General features: G+C 39.9%; 12 protein-coding genes across 12 annotated transcripts; 7 read left to right on the top strand and 5 right to left on the bottom strand.

The window, feature by feature from the left end:
* Positions 1-3: 3 nt before the first annotated feature.
* EROM_041270 (acylglycerol-3-phosphate acyltransferase-like protein) lies at positions 4-852 on the bottom strand (the record flags this gene model as incomplete). The annotated part of the gene is made up of 1 exon (XM_009266115.1): positions 4-852. One exon carries the CDS (start codon positions 850-852, stop codon positions 4-6), a length of 849 nt encoding a protein of 282 aa, XP_009264390.1.
* Positions 853-897: 45 nt separating this feature from the next.
* EROM_041260 (hypothetical protein) lies at positions 898-1,578 on the top strand (the record flags this gene model as incomplete). Its single annotated transcript, XM_009266114.1, has 1 exon — positions 898-1,578. One exon carries the CDS (start codon positions 898-900, stop codon positions 1,576-1,578), a length of 681 nt encoding a protein of 226 aa, XP_009264389.1.
* Positions 1,579-1,647: 69 nt separating this feature from the next.
* EROM_041250 (nuclear protein export factor) lies at positions 1,648-3,405 on the top strand (the record flags this gene model as incomplete). The annotated part of the gene is made up of 1 exon (XM_009266113.1): positions 1,648-3,405. The coding sequence occupies one exon, from the start codon at positions 1,648-1,650 to the stop codon at positions 3,403-3,405; it is 1,758 nt and encodes a 585-aa protein (XP_009264388.1).
* A 117-nt stretch (positions 3,406-3,522) lies between these two features.
* On the bottom strand, positions 3,523-4,611 carry EROM_041240 (WD40 domain-containing protein; the record flags this gene model as incomplete). The annotated part of the gene is made up of 1 exon (XM_009266112.1): positions 3,523-4,611. One exon carries the CDS (start codon positions 4,609-4,611, stop codon positions 3,523-3,525), a length of 1,089 nt encoding a protein of 362 aa, XP_009264387.1.
* Positions 4,612-4,774: 163 nt separating this feature from the next.
* On the top strand, positions 4,775-5,500 carry EROM_041230 (hypothetical protein; the record flags this gene model as incomplete). The annotated part of the gene is made up of 1 exon (XM_009266111.1): positions 4,775-5,500. One exon carries the CDS (start codon positions 4,775-4,777, stop codon positions 5,498-5,500), a length of 726 nt encoding a protein of 241 aa, XP_009264386.1.
* Positions 5,501-5,574: 74 nt separating this feature from the next.
* Positions 5,575-6,561, top strand: EROM_041220 (hypothetical protein; the record flags this gene model as incomplete). The annotated part of the gene is made up of 1 exon (XM_009266110.1): positions 5,575-6,561. The coding sequence occupies one exon, from the start codon at positions 5,575-5,577 to the stop codon at positions 6,559-6,561; it is 987 nt and encodes a 328-aa protein (XP_009264385.1).
* A 74-nt stretch (positions 6,562-6,635) lies between these two features.
* Positions 6,636-7,211, bottom strand: EROM_041210 (thymidylate kinase; the record flags this gene model as incomplete). Its single annotated transcript, XM_009266109.1, has 1 exon — positions 6,636-7,211. One exon carries the CDS (start codon positions 7,209-7,211, stop codon positions 6,636-6,638), a length of 576 nt encoding a protein of 191 aa, XP_009264384.1.
* Positions 7,212-7,304: 93 nt separating this feature from the next.
* On the bottom strand, positions 7,305-9,719 carry EROM_041200 (ubiquitin fusion degradation protein 2; the record flags this gene model as incomplete). The annotated part of the gene is made up of 1 exon (XM_009266108.1): positions 7,305-9,719. The coding sequence occupies one exon, from the start codon at positions 9,717-9,719 to the stop codon at positions 7,305-7,307; it is 2,415 nt and encodes an 804-aa protein (XP_009264383.1).
* Positions 9,720-9,887: 168 nt separating this feature from the next.
* EROM_041190 (hypothetical protein) lies at positions 9,888-10,940 on the top strand (the record flags this gene model as incomplete). The annotated part of the gene is made up of 1 exon (XM_009266107.1): positions 9,888-10,940. The coding sequence occupies one exon, from the start codon at positions 9,888-9,890 to the stop codon at positions 10,938-10,940; it is 1,053 nt and encodes a 350-aa protein (XP_009264382.1).
* A 112-nt stretch (positions 10,941-11,052) lies between these two features.
* Positions 11,053-12,264, bottom strand: EROM_041180 (amino acid permease; the record flags this gene model as incomplete). The annotated part of the gene is made up of 1 exon (XM_009266106.1): positions 11,053-12,264. The coding sequence occupies one exon, from the start codon at positions 12,262-12,264 to the stop codon at positions 11,053-11,055; it is 1,212 nt and encodes a 403-aa protein (XP_009264381.1).
* Positions 12,265-12,477: 213 nt separating this feature from the next.
* Positions 12,478-13,056, top strand: EROM_041170 (Ham1 nucleoside triphosphatase; the record flags this gene model as incomplete). Its single annotated transcript, XM_009266105.1, has 1 exon — positions 12,478-13,056. One exon carries the CDS (start codon positions 12,478-12,480, stop codon positions 13,054-13,056), a length of 579 nt encoding a protein of 192 aa, XP_009264380.1.
* A 67-nt stretch (positions 13,057-13,123) lies between these two features.
* Positions 13,124-13,483, top strand: EROM_041160 (eukaryotic translation initiation factor IF1A; the record flags this gene model as incomplete). The annotated part of the gene is made up of 1 exon (XM_009266104.1): positions 13,124-13,483. The coding sequence occupies one exon, from the start codon at positions 13,124-13,126 to the stop codon at positions 13,481-13,483; it is 360 nt and encodes a 119-aa protein (XP_009264379.1).
* Between the last annotated feature and the right edge of the window lie 6 nt (positions 13,484-13,489).

The raw sequence follows: 13,489 nt of genomic DNA, 5'->3' as shown, positions 1-13,489 counted from the left end.
TATTTATTTTTCTTTTGTGGCGTTACTATTCCATTTCGTTATCAATGTATCTTTTCTTTCGAAGCTTTTGTAGAGAAACTTCTCATAGTCATCTATTTCATCAATTGAAACCACTCTGATGTCACAGTTGAATATCCCTGTTGTGTCACAGAAAAGAAACTTCCATAGAGGAGGAACCTCATTTTCTGAGTAGGAGAATGTGACGTCCACGATTTTCTTTATTCTTGAGTTTTTGAGGTTCTCGCATATGAGCTTGAATCCTTTATATCTAGGGAAAAGAACATTATTCAGCCTTGCCATGCCTTTCTCGTCGGAATATTTCCAGCTCTTTAGCTTCAGCTCCTCGGAGAACCTGGACCCTTCCGGATAAAATACAAACCAAATTGGAATCCCTGAGGTGTTAAAAAACTCTAAGTATCTGATGATCTTCTTCTTATCTTTCTCAAAGCTTCTTTTTAGAACAAGAAACCCTACATAAACTATTATCTGGTAAAACACGGGGAAAACCCGAAGGCCATCCTTAACCGCATACTTCACATGGCTAATCATCCCGCTTTTCCTAGCTATTTCATTGATCAAAATAAAATCCACAGATCCTATGTGGTTACTGATTACAAAGTAACTTTCATTCCCAATATCTATACTTCCATGGACAGTACTTGAGAGGTTAAACATCCAACTTATCAAAGTCCACAGGGTGTATGTGAAGAATGTCGACAGGCGGATACACAAAGGCTTGTTTAGTATATGCAACGGATATGCCAGTATAGAAAACGGAGCACCTAGAATAAACATACCCATTACACCTAGGAATATGATCAGTTTCACCAATATCTTGAAAACCTTTTTCATGGGCCTTATGATTCCATAATCATTTACAGAGACCCTTATAGTAGGATGAAATCTATCTCTGGCTGTCCAATGCGGTTTGAATCTTTGAAGGTCTTCTTCAAGATAGTAAGAAATGAAAGCTACTTTAAGATTCAGATTATAACTCTCGAATCCTTGGACATATTTGAAGCGGCTTTGAGGGAAGAAAAGATAGACTATTCAAAGCACTTTAGCTCCATGATCAAGAAGTCGGAGTCCCTTTCTCTCATACTTAGAGACTCGGATATATGTCTTCCAGGCCCTGGCAAATACGTTCTGTTCAGTAACACGCGTCACAGGGAGTTCGTTCAGATCGTATTCATCCCAACTCTGGAGGAGAAGCTTTCCATAGTTGGGGATAAGTATATTGTTCAAGCATACAAGTACAAGAATATCAATGAGCTTCTAAAGATTGCTTCTAAAGAGGAGTCCAGAATAGAGAGTCATTTTGGAAGTGGATTAGACTATTTTGAAAGTGTGATAATGCTTGTTGTAAGCAGTAAGAGTAAGTTTAAGGAAATCTTGAGCAGCTCTAGGGAAATGGATAGCAAGCTGGGAAATAGTTTTTTTCTGCAGATGAAGCTTAATGGATTGGTTGACAAGCTTCTTGTAGTTAGGAATGGAGACAGGTACAGAGTAAATACAAGCAAATCTGTTTTGAGACACATAGGAAAGAGGATAGGATATGATGCAGACTCTGTTGTCTAGACCCTGGATTCCAGAATTAACTCATCGTTGACGGGAATGACCCGAGGCCTCATTAATCCCCTGTTTCTGATGGAGGATTTAAGGACGAGGTACGAAAGATTGTTAGAGGCACGGAAGAATGCCAAGACAAGTGAGAATATGGTTGGGGAATGTATGACGTTCTGCCCTGAGCTCGAAGGGTTGGAACGAGTACTCAACAATGATGTATCGCCCTATGAAACAGAAGTAATGATTAAGAAGTACCGCAAGGTATCTTCAGAAACACCCTGCATTCTCCCAGAGGACATAAGACCAATGGAGGTGTTGTTGAGTGTAATTAACCATGTTATTAGGTTGTGTGCTAGTGACCAGAGCCTGCAAATGTATAGATTTGCAGAGAACAGGACCCGGGCAATTATATCGGATATGAAAATTCAGGGAGAGAGGGGAAAGGATGCAATCGAGGTACTTGAAAAGATCGTTAGATTTTACATCGTTTTTCGGTATCTTTTATATGACCATCCTCACTTCAATAAGGATATGAATTTAGGCCAGCTTAAGGTGGTGATGGATAGTCTCGTAAAGTTGTATGACTTGGAGGAGGCTGGATGGTGCGAAAAGGATAGGAAGGAAGAGTTTTATTGCTATCATATTATAGCCACAATGGGGGAGAGATGTCCCTTTCGGATCCAGAGATGGGATGATGGGCCAAGAGTCAGGTTGTCTATGGAAATCACAAGGAAATACATGCAAAAAAATGGAGCGGGGTTCTTCAAGCTCCTAAGAAAGCTTGACTGCATTGCATTCTGCTTAGCACAATCTTTTGCAGGAGAAGTTAGGGCGAGGTGTATACAGATGTTCCGAAAGTCTTTAGCAGAAAAAGTGAGTATTGAGTTCCTTGAAGATATTTTGTGGGCCAGGGGATCGGAGGCCGAGGAGTTTCTGAGGAGGAATGGAATTGTAGTGAAATCTGGAAAGGCGGATTTTGAAGAAAGAAGAGGAGGTGAGGAGTACGAGAAAGAGGGCCTCTATAGTAGAAGAATAGAAATAAACATAAAAAGGCCCGAGATGTTTATGCTGCATGGATGTGTTGATTATAGGATCTTGAGCATCATTCTCTCTGCATTGCTTTGGAAAAAGCTAAGGGACTCTAAACTGACTTCCCACGCCCAGTGTCCACAAAGTCAAGGAAAGTATCATTCTATGGAAAGTAGGGCTGTAGTAAGGAAAATGTGTGTTGTTATACTTGAAGAGGTTGTAAAAAAAATTGCTGTGCAAGTATTCTCCAGAGTCATGCTTTTGAATACGCTGAAGGGATATCTTATTAAATGGAAAGAGTTAGCAAAAAGAAAGCATGATAGTGCTTTGGACGAGAATAAGTACCTGCTATTGATAATTTTGGACAAAGAGATACCTTCTGTTTCCTTCATAGGATGTATTAACACTTCTGTACTGAAAAGCCTTGCACCTGTAATAACATACATTGAAAAGGTAAGTGTGGATGAAATGCTGATGTACAATCTATGTGTCTTTTCGACTTTGAAGAACAAACATGAAGAACTATATGCCAGGTATCGGATGATCAACCTTATTGTTGGGACTCCGCAAAGCCTGTCTAGAAGAGTACATGAGATTTATGAAAGAGCGGTAAATGCATCTAAGACAAAGAAGTCTACCTTATTTACTCTTATTGATGGGATGAACAAAGTGCAAACTATAGAAACAATAGTCAAGCTTATAGATAATGGAAAGAATGGAGATATCATGGAAAGAAATCTCGCTTTATTGTATGAAGGAAAGCCGCTTATTGAGTGCGATGTGTACTATGAAGAGGGGAGAACGGCTTAATGCCACTCTATCCCACAAGGATTTTGATGGAAGCTTTAATTAAAATGTTAACTTATAGATTTTAAGGTCTATCATTATAGATCCATGCCATTATACAGCAGCCTCAAGACAAGCACATTACCTAAATGAAAGACTGTCTCTTCTTGTGGATGGCTTCTCGGAGTTGAATATCTTCCAGAACTTCAAGTTCTCATCTGCAGACACAGAAGCCAATTCAGACCCATCAGGGCTCAAGGCCACATGCAGAACTCTTGATCCATGCTTTCCAAAAGAAGAAATTAAGTTCATTGTTGAGGCTTTCCATATTCGAATATCATTCTCAATGTATCCATGCGAGGATATAATCTCCTTATATTTCGGCAGATATGTAAGAGTACATACTTGAGATTGTGTATCTATGCTCCTCTCTAATTTATTCTCTGCAACGTCCCAGAACTTTATAGTCATGTCTTTTGCTCCTCCTCCAGAAGTCAGTATCCCTGACCTCCATGGACACCACGCAAGGGCTTTTACAGCCGACTTATGCCCCGAAAGTGTTTGAGGGTTGTTATTCCCCAGCTGCCATATTCTTATCACATTATCATTTCCTCCACTTGCTAAATACTTTGTATCTGTACTCCACTCCAATCCGCATATTTCCTGAGAATGCCCCTCAACCATGGAGATTCTTCCAGATCTTATGTCGAAGTTGCATAGCTTTCCCGTCTTGTCTCCACTGCTTATGACATTTCCATTCCAGCTCAGAGATGAGACCCTAGCATTATGGTTTCTCATTGTATGCACCTCTTTATTTACTGAGATGTCTATTAGCCGCATTGTTCCATCTGAGGCTCCAATACAAAGAATGTCTCCATTGCTCTTTACCGATGATATGTAGTTCTCTCCAGAATGTATGTCGAGTACAGATTTATCGTTAACATTATATCCATACACCGATTCTCCCAAGCCTATGATCACAAGGTTTGTGGAGCTCCAGTCCAACAGGTTGAGATAGTAATCATCCAGCATACCTGGTGCATCCAGTATTCTATGGGGAGATGTATCTATGTGTCTGTTTTCTATGCGGGAGCTTCTAGAAGAAGTCATCAGCTTTATGCTAACCAAAACATCTGTGTGTATCCCCATTGTACTCTTGGTGTACCTGTCTTCCTTTTGCGTTTGCCTTCTTCTTGATGTTGAAAATATATCGCCTAGATTTATGCTCATCGATGCACTATGTTCAAGGGTAAACATGCGAATCCAAGGTCGATAATTTTGTTTTATTGCCTCATACAGAGGACTCCGACACTGCTTAGCTCTAGAGAAGGATAGAGAAAGACGCGAGCATTTATTTTTGCTTGTACATCTAGTTGCAATTTTTTACCCACAAATGAGAGTGAAGCACCCCAGTGAAAGAAAGACCTTGCTTTCTGTTATCTGTAGTGATAAGGGAGAAAAGATCCAAAGAGAGATAGGAGTTATCAGAGGAGACACTGTCCATATACATGAGAAGGTAAATCCCTTTGACTGCGCAGAGCAGATAGAAAAGCTGATGAAGAAGAAGAAGTCTGGGATGTTCATTTCCATAACTAAGGACAGCCTCCTTGTTATTGGACGTACCTTCAATGACGAGATTATAGACATGGTTGAATTCAAGATAAATAGATACTTGTCTGTGACCGACTTTGAGTGTGTTGGGCCCGAATTGCACATGAAATATTTTGTAGTCTTGCAGAATATTAACAATAAGCGACTAGAGAATCTGATAGTGGATTTTTTCAACAAGAAAAGCAGCAAGGTCTGCTTAGAAGGAATTAGATACTCTTGGGTCTTTACCAAGACAGAAGACGGATATGTGCTTAAGTATGTGAGGGTTCTTAAGGATCTCAATGTTGAGGACTGCGGGCCTTTGCTTGAAATGGAGCTTGTGAGAAGCTACCACTGCAGTGATGAGCTTTATAAGAAGGCGTTGGACGAGCCTAAAAAGCCGAAAAAGAATATAAGCAAGAATTTGTTCAACGATAAGATAGGAACGCTCCACATTGACAAGCAAGATCTTAGAGATATCAGGCTCAAGAAAAGCAAAGGATATAAAAGAACTTCAAGCAGGAGTTAGTTAATTTCTTGAGTTTGAAAACAGATAATAAAGTTGGGTCACTCTATATAATACCTATCCCTTTTTCTTTTAGAATGAATCCCGAGAATGAAGTTACCATTCAGGTGAATGTTATGGAGCCTAAAGAAATTGATCTTAGGAAGAAGGAAAAGCAAAAGAAGAGGAGACAAAGAACCGATGAGTATGATTACAATGATCCGTTTATAGAGCCCTTTGAAGGAGAGACACAGATGGTCATGATAGAGAGTAGCCTTGAGGATTTCTTTGTGTATAAGGGCGAGTTACCATATAGTGCGAAGAAGGTACTAAGTGTACATAAAGCAAGGGAGAGAGCCAAGCTTATGAAGAGCTCATCCATAGATGTTTCTGGCCAAAAGGCCGAAAAAAGAGGGAAGGATCCAAAAAGATTGAGGATATCGGTTGGTAAGGGAAGGCGTAGAAGAATACCAAAAAGTGATACTAAGATCTGTGATTGTCTTGCTAGCCTTATAAAATCTGAAGTTGGTAATACAGGGGAGGTACCAAGGGATGAAAGCGACTATATGGAGTATTATGTATCTCTGAAGGTCCTTGAGGCATTCCAAAAGGAAAGAGAAGTCGATTGGCGCATACAGAACTTAGATGCCCTTAAGAAACCATCAGATGAAGAAATAGCTAGGTATCTGAAGAAGAGTGAATCGGCCATGAATGAGCTATTTAATACAATCGCTGGAGAAATCCAGAACTACCAGCTCTACTCGGAAGATCTTTCTCTGTTCAAAGGCTTCCAAAAAGAAAGCTTCCTCTTTAACACTTGTAAATACTTTTTGCTCTTTATTAAGATATCGTTTATGGGACAAGAGGGTATGACCTTCAACAAGGCAAGGAAAGAGGCATATAATAATGTCCTTGGGCTGTTTCCTAACACATGTAAAAACTCAACACAGACTCAGTACTACCTTGCAAAGCGCATTTCACAAACTTGCGAAATGAAAGACTTCGCTGAATGCAATAATAAGGAACATAAAAAAGGAAATGAAGATCGCAATGTATCTTCAAATCTAGAAAGTATTGTTGAATAAGGAGTTTGAATACTGGAAACATCCTTAAGAAATGGCACCTCATCGTCTATTCTATCAGATGCCAATAAGCCTCGCTACTCAAATATCTTTTTTTTCACAATTTCGATAATCTCATCTATAGGAAGTGTTCCATCGACAATAAAGACATTTTTTTCTTCTTTAAGAAGTATTTGATATGCAAGGAAAACTTTCTTTAGAAATGTGATACTATCATGGATTTCCTTTCCAAATTCTTTTCTTCTGCATATCTCGTCCATGGGGACATCTATGAACACCGTTAGGTCGGGTTTAGGAAGAAGAGATTCAGACATGGCACACCAATCCAGGCTCAGGCCCTTGGCCACAGAGTATGCTACCCCACTCATAGAGTAGCGATCGCAGAGGACTATGCTGTCCTTCCTGAGTTCTTCGATCATGGCTTTGTGCTCATATCTATCTGCACTAAACAGCAAATGAATGGTTTCGTTCTTCAGACTAATCTTCTTTTGAAGATATTCATCTATAACCTTCCCTACACACCCATTTCTATTTGGAAATCTGATCTTGTTGACAGATACTGTTGGAAGTAGACTTTCATACAGAGTGTTAACTATCGTTGTCTTTCCAGACCTATCCAGTCCTTCAAATACAACAAATTTTCCTTTGGACATCAATTCAGGGGGTTTTCAGACCAGGTTCGCAATATAAAAAATGAGCATTTGATGCCGCCAACAGAGGTTTCCTGATTACAGACAATAAAACACTCAACCCTCCCTGTCATTGTTATCACAGCCATAATGCTTGTCTATCTTTTCTTTGAGTTCAGTATCCTCTACGACCATGTCTTCGGTAAGAGGCATTCTATTGAATGGGTCTATCCCTCCATTCATCATCAGCATGTCGTATGTAGACTTATCCACAGTCACCTTTGAGGTCAGAAGCTTTACAGGGTTCCTTATCGGGTTGAATGTCAAAGGATCGATGAATTCGTCAGGAACACACTCGATCTTTTCGATCACCTCAACTTTCTCTAGCTTACTTATGAGACTCCTCAGCTCCTCCATCTGTGATTCATTGATGAGATATTTACTTTCACATATTCGAAGAGCAGTGCGGAAGAATTCAATGTCAAAGTACATCTTGTCACTAGCTACCATCTCAACAAACTTATCACTGCGAATCTTTATGTATATCATAACCATCCGTCTTAAGAGGTTTTTTGCATCGAAGCCATATTGTTCTGGGGATCTTATCACAAGATCAGTACATCTAGGCCCGGTGATTACTTTCAGATTGCAGTTCAAAACTCTCACAAAATTCGAGATCATCTCATTCACCAAAAATAGGTCGGGCTTTTCATCAAGGATGTGCATAAACAAGTCAAAGCATCCATCAACATACAGAAAAGAGTTTCTTGCTTTGTTTTTCGAGAACCGGATGCTCTTCTTTATTGACCCTATCCTCTCACTAATGGACTCGGCTTTCTCCATCTCAGCATTGTTTTTCTTAACCTCCTCCAATTCCTTAGTGAGATCCTCGACAGTTTTCATATCCTCTTTTATGTCCTTAATGGAAGAAAGGCCTTCGGATAGACTGTACTCAAAGTCCTTCATCATGCAGTTGATGAATGTGATATTTCTCTTGCAAACATTCATTCTAGAGAATACTCTTCCTTCCTTGAAGATCGAGTGGATAATACTTCTGGGCTCCATTCTCGTCTCATCCTTTCCCAAAGAGTTATAGTAATCTATCACCTTATTGAGCATTGTAAATTTGATTGCATTACTTCTGTGGCTCAGTATCTTCACAACTTCTTTTTTGAACATAGGACTTCTCCAGTCCATGATGGTTTCCATCACCTTGTTCAGTGAACTCGAAATGGTCGATGATTTTATCAGGTCAATTGTCATCTCCTGCATCCATAGAAGTGTTCTATAGTAGTTGTCTGGCCATGGATACTCGGTCTCGCTAGTGTATTCCGTCATGAAATCAGTAAATGCTTTTTCGTCTGCAAAAAAGTCTGTCATATAAAGAAGTCCGTTCAGAGCACTTATCTTCGAATCTATTCTTTTCCTGTATGCTTCCAATCTTTCCCCTCCGTCCCCCTCAAGAAGTCTATATTCATATGCAAGGCTTTTGATATATTCTCCAAACTTCACACAAGATGTAAACAGTAGGTGAATCTTTGAAAAGTAGCAGAACGTCGGAAACGATGTCAAGGAGATCTCTTCCACGTTTTCAGGATTTATTTTGTCAATCATGTTTCCATCTATTATCTTTCTGTTGAACCTACTCATAACCATGGACATGTTGTATGCAAATCCATCACTTATGCTTACTCTCCAGTTAAAGATGGTCTTACTCCTCTCTTTGCTTACAGATATAACATTACAAACATACCTCATGAAATTAGTCCTCAGCTCCTTAGAGGACTTTATAATAGAATATATTATATGGTGCATCTTGTATGAATGATCGCACAAGGCATGGTACGACCTTCTGGACTTCTCCACTACCTCCCTCATCGAGATCCCAAGGTAATCCTGAGCAGGTGATGAATAGTCACACTTCTTGTATATAAAAGGTTCGAAAAACCCATCAAGGAAGCAAGGAAAATTGCACAGAAACCCGTAGTATATGGGAAAATCGAAAACGACATCCTTTCCAGGCCCAGAATCTCCCAATCCCCAATAGACTTCGCTCTTAAGCTCTTCAAGAACACCATGAAGCCCAGTCAATGCTTCAAGTGCAGATGTGTGACCGGCTATATCCGACATAGCATCCAACTGTGAACACTTGAATGAAAGCCCGTAGATCATGGGGAGGAGCATCTTTCTTGATATTCCCTCGACTTCACTTAACCTCTCTAGGCAATCCATAATATCGAAATACGATGGGCCAAAGGAACTCATAACAAGAGATATAAGGGAAATAGGGCTGAAAGTAAATCCTGCCATCTTTGGATTGTCCACAATCATTGCTATTGTTTCAATAAAGAATCTAATCCCCTCTTGGGTATAGGACGATTTGTATCTTGGAATCAGGTTGAGAAGGATGTCTTTACCAGAGTTGTTGGTAATATACGATAGCCGAACGTACTCTGCTTCGTCTGCTTCCACAGGACCCATATCTTCAGCCTCTCCGTAATTAAACATTTCATATAATTCTTTTCTGTTCATTCCAGGGTATTCTATGAAAACAATTGAATGAGCATAAGAGATATAAGTGCCTTCATAGGCTGAAGCATCCTGTGAATATGCCTCTTCCAGGAACCCATAGTAAAATATTTTGCTTTGCATAACACGCATTCGAATATCTCTTTCTCTTCATACCCCAGTTCCAAGGGAATGACCACCTTGTATGACAAGTTACAAAGCATTGAAGAAGAGGTTGACAGACTGTGTCTAGCAAGAAAACTGAATATGGAGGCAGAGTATCTCAAAAGAATCAAGTGCAAGAAGTACCTCAGATGTTATGTCCAAGTTGCTATAAAGAAGGGCACATTTATACGTCTTGATAGCAGGGTGATCAATGACTACAAAAATGGGGGAGAGATGAAGTTTTCAGATGTTGTGAAGAGGTTTTGTGTTATATTTGATAGCAATCTTGCCACGACAACCGAGACTCATTTTGGAGGCCGCAAGGCATCGAGTGAGGACGGTGAAGGTACAGAGCACCCTGGGATAGTTAACGGGGATGGGAACCTACCGAAATCGGTATGCAACGGAGGCATATCCATGGAAGGGTTCTTTGAATGGACTAAATGCTGTGGAGATACCGAAGCGTTTGAGATAAACAGTGACAAAAAACCAAAGAATATAAAACTCCTGTTTGACCTTGAGAACCCAAGAGAAATCTTCAGGTTGTCTACAAAATTGAGTAACCTTCTGATGAAGTATACGGACACAAAGCCAAATGTGGTAACACATCTATGGAGATATGTAAATAGGAATGGGCTTATGTCTATTGATTCAGACATAGTTGAATGTGACTTACCGCTAAAAGACATCCTCGGAGTAGAAAGATTTGAATTCCCTCAGCTTCCAGACCTTATAGTACCGCATCTATGGCCCTTAGACTATCTAGTGGTTGATATCCCTTCGGTCGACGGCCATACAGAAATCTTTGACATCCCATTTGAGTGGGACGACCTATATCAGTGCCCCACCTTGTACACCAAAAGGATCTATGCTCTTGACAGAAAAATAGAAGCTCTCAAACATCTGCTAAAAAGGTGCGAAAATAGAGAGGATGTACTAAGTGAGTTTGAAAAGGATCCCGCAGCATTCATTAACAAATGGATATGTATCGACACGAGCGACGTGTGCCACAGAACATCTCTTTTTCGTAACAAAGACATGCAAGAGAAGATTTTTGGGTTGTTGAAGAAACTAGAATAATTTGACCTTTCTCACTCAGCTCAACAAAAATTTAATTAAATTCATCAACCCTCCTAAAAAGCTACGAAATACTACCAAAGCACCTTCTAGAGATTAATTTAAATATAAATCATTATGGATATATTATGTTATATGACATGTAAATCATCGATAATATACTGCCAATAATCACGGCAATAGACAGGATAGACATAAGATCCATCCTCTTTCTGAAATATAGGTAGTAAATGGAAGGATAAGTAAATGATACCAGGTTGATTGCAGTGGCTCCTACCATTTGCAATACAGTATCAATATTAAGCTTTTCCATCATCCCCAGGAATAAAAACATAAGCATCAGTACAAAGACCACCTTTTTCCTTATCAGGTCTGTGTTTCGTCCTTCTTGGATGAAGTAGCTGAGAGGTATCCCAGCCAATGGGTTCATTTGAACGGGAAATGCCCCAAACAGGACAAGCATTGCTCCAATACAAGCTATCTTCGAAGATAAAGCATACTTGTCAATGGTGCTATTCATAAGATATACATTAATTCCGGCTTTAGGATTGATTAATATATCAATTATCGAACTTTCTATGGTATTCCCAAATACAAAATACCCACAGAGCCCAACACTTCCATAAATGAGAGTTCCAAGAAATGAAGCCCCCATTGCAACCTTGATGATGTTGCCTGGGGATTTGTGCTCCAGCTCCGTGTATGTCTTGACCATATTTGCCTGGCACGACAATGCAAGCATAAAGCAGGAAATACCGCTCGAAAACTGGGATTCAAATTTCCGGGCAGGCTCTTCCACACATCTTTCCCCAATGAATAAGTAATACCCTCCCATCAACATTGCAAGGTAGGTTACAGAAGCAACAGTTATATAAGATGTCACCTTAAGGCTAGATAAATCCTTTTTTAGCGATAACAGAAGAAAGGGAACAGCAAGGACTCCAACAATTATCTTCCTCCACACCTCAGGGTCAACATACCTATTCATTGGGAACATCACTGTGATAAGCCCTGTAAGATATCTATAGAAGACAATATTCACACCAAAACATGAACTAAATATAGATAAATCTACTAAAATTTTGAGGTATTTTGAAATTCGTGTTGATAGCGATGAATAGGTTGGACTTGGGTCCTTGGACATATTTGCTGCAATAGAAATTGCATACAGAGAAAAAAACGTCAATATACCAACGCCGTTTATCAGAAGAATCCCTCTGGCATATCCAACACTTTTAAATGCATAGGGCATGTAATTAATTCCAGTTCCCATCATCGACGTTACCATTGTTACTATCGCAGACTTAACGCTTAAGCCACCTTTCATTTAGGGTTAGCCATTTTTCGATTTTAAAGGCGGAGCTGGCTACCATAAAAGGAAGGACCCTTATTTAACAGGCTTTTCCAAATTGGCTTTTAGCCAAATTACTCTCCATTAATTCAGGCTATAGGCTCATTTCCTTTCTTGTATGAAGTGTCTCCTCGTTTTCAAGATAGAGAGAGGAGGATAAAAGGATTTGGTGAGCCCTTAAACATCAATATGGGAAGGATTTACTTTGCAACAACTAATTTAAAGAAACTGAAGGAGGTCAGAAGGCCTTTTAATACAGATATAGTCCACATGAACGTTTCAATGGTTGAAATTCAGGCATCCCAAGAGAGAGTAGTCCATAACAAGCTGGACCAAGTAATGGCACTTATAAGCAAGGAAGACGCGGTGATTGTTGATGATACAGGAGTTTTCCTTGATAGCCTGTGTGGGTTTCCTGGTGTCTACATCAAAGATTTCCTTAAGATAGGCTCCCAAAAAATATTAGAGATTCTAAAGAAGGTGGAGGATAACAATGCAACAGTATCTTATACTTTGGGAATTGCTCACTACAAAGACGGACAGATTGCCAAGAAGGCATTTTCAGGAGAGATTAAAGGCACGATTATGGAGTCTAAGGAGGAAGGCTCGGCAGAACTTGATGGGATTTTTATTCCAGACGAGTTTAAAGCTTCTCTCAAAAGCATGTCCATTGATGAGAAAAATTGTATAAGCCATCGAAGGATTGCAACTGAAAACCTAACTGATTACATGGTATCGATTGGTATAATTAAAGCCTCATCCGCCTAGGTTCCTATAGGCCTTGCGGACTTTCTAGTGTTGCGTGTGATAAAATTGCTATGGATTCCAGGGGTGGATGAAAGGAAGGAAAGGAAGATTTACTAACGACCGAGCCTTGGTATTTGCAGAGGAAGAGGGGACTGTATATGGGCAAATAATATGTCCTCTTGGCCAAGGGCAGTTTAAGGTAAGCTGTTCTGACGGGATTTACAGGACTGCAAAGGTCCGTGGGAGAGATTACAGGCGGGTTAGAATGATACCAGGCGACATAGTTCTTCTGCGTGTCAGAGATGGTGATGAGAAAAGAGCTGACATCGATAGGAAATATATGCCAAAGGAAATCAAGATACTGAAGGAGGATGGAGAGATAAATGATGATACATTTGCTGCCAATGACGGAGGCAGTGGATTGGTTGAGTTCGAGGAGCTTCTTTAGAGAAAA

Source organism: Encephalitozoon romaleae, chromosome IV, assembly GCF_000280035.1.
Source record: "Encephalitozoon romaleae SJ-2008 chromosome IV, complete sequence".
NCBI classification, from domain to species: domain Eukaryota; kingdom Fungi; phylum Microsporidia; family Unikaryonidae; genus Encephalitozoon; species Encephalitozoon romaleae.
This window is presented reverse-complemented; position numbering and strand designations above follow the sequence as displayed.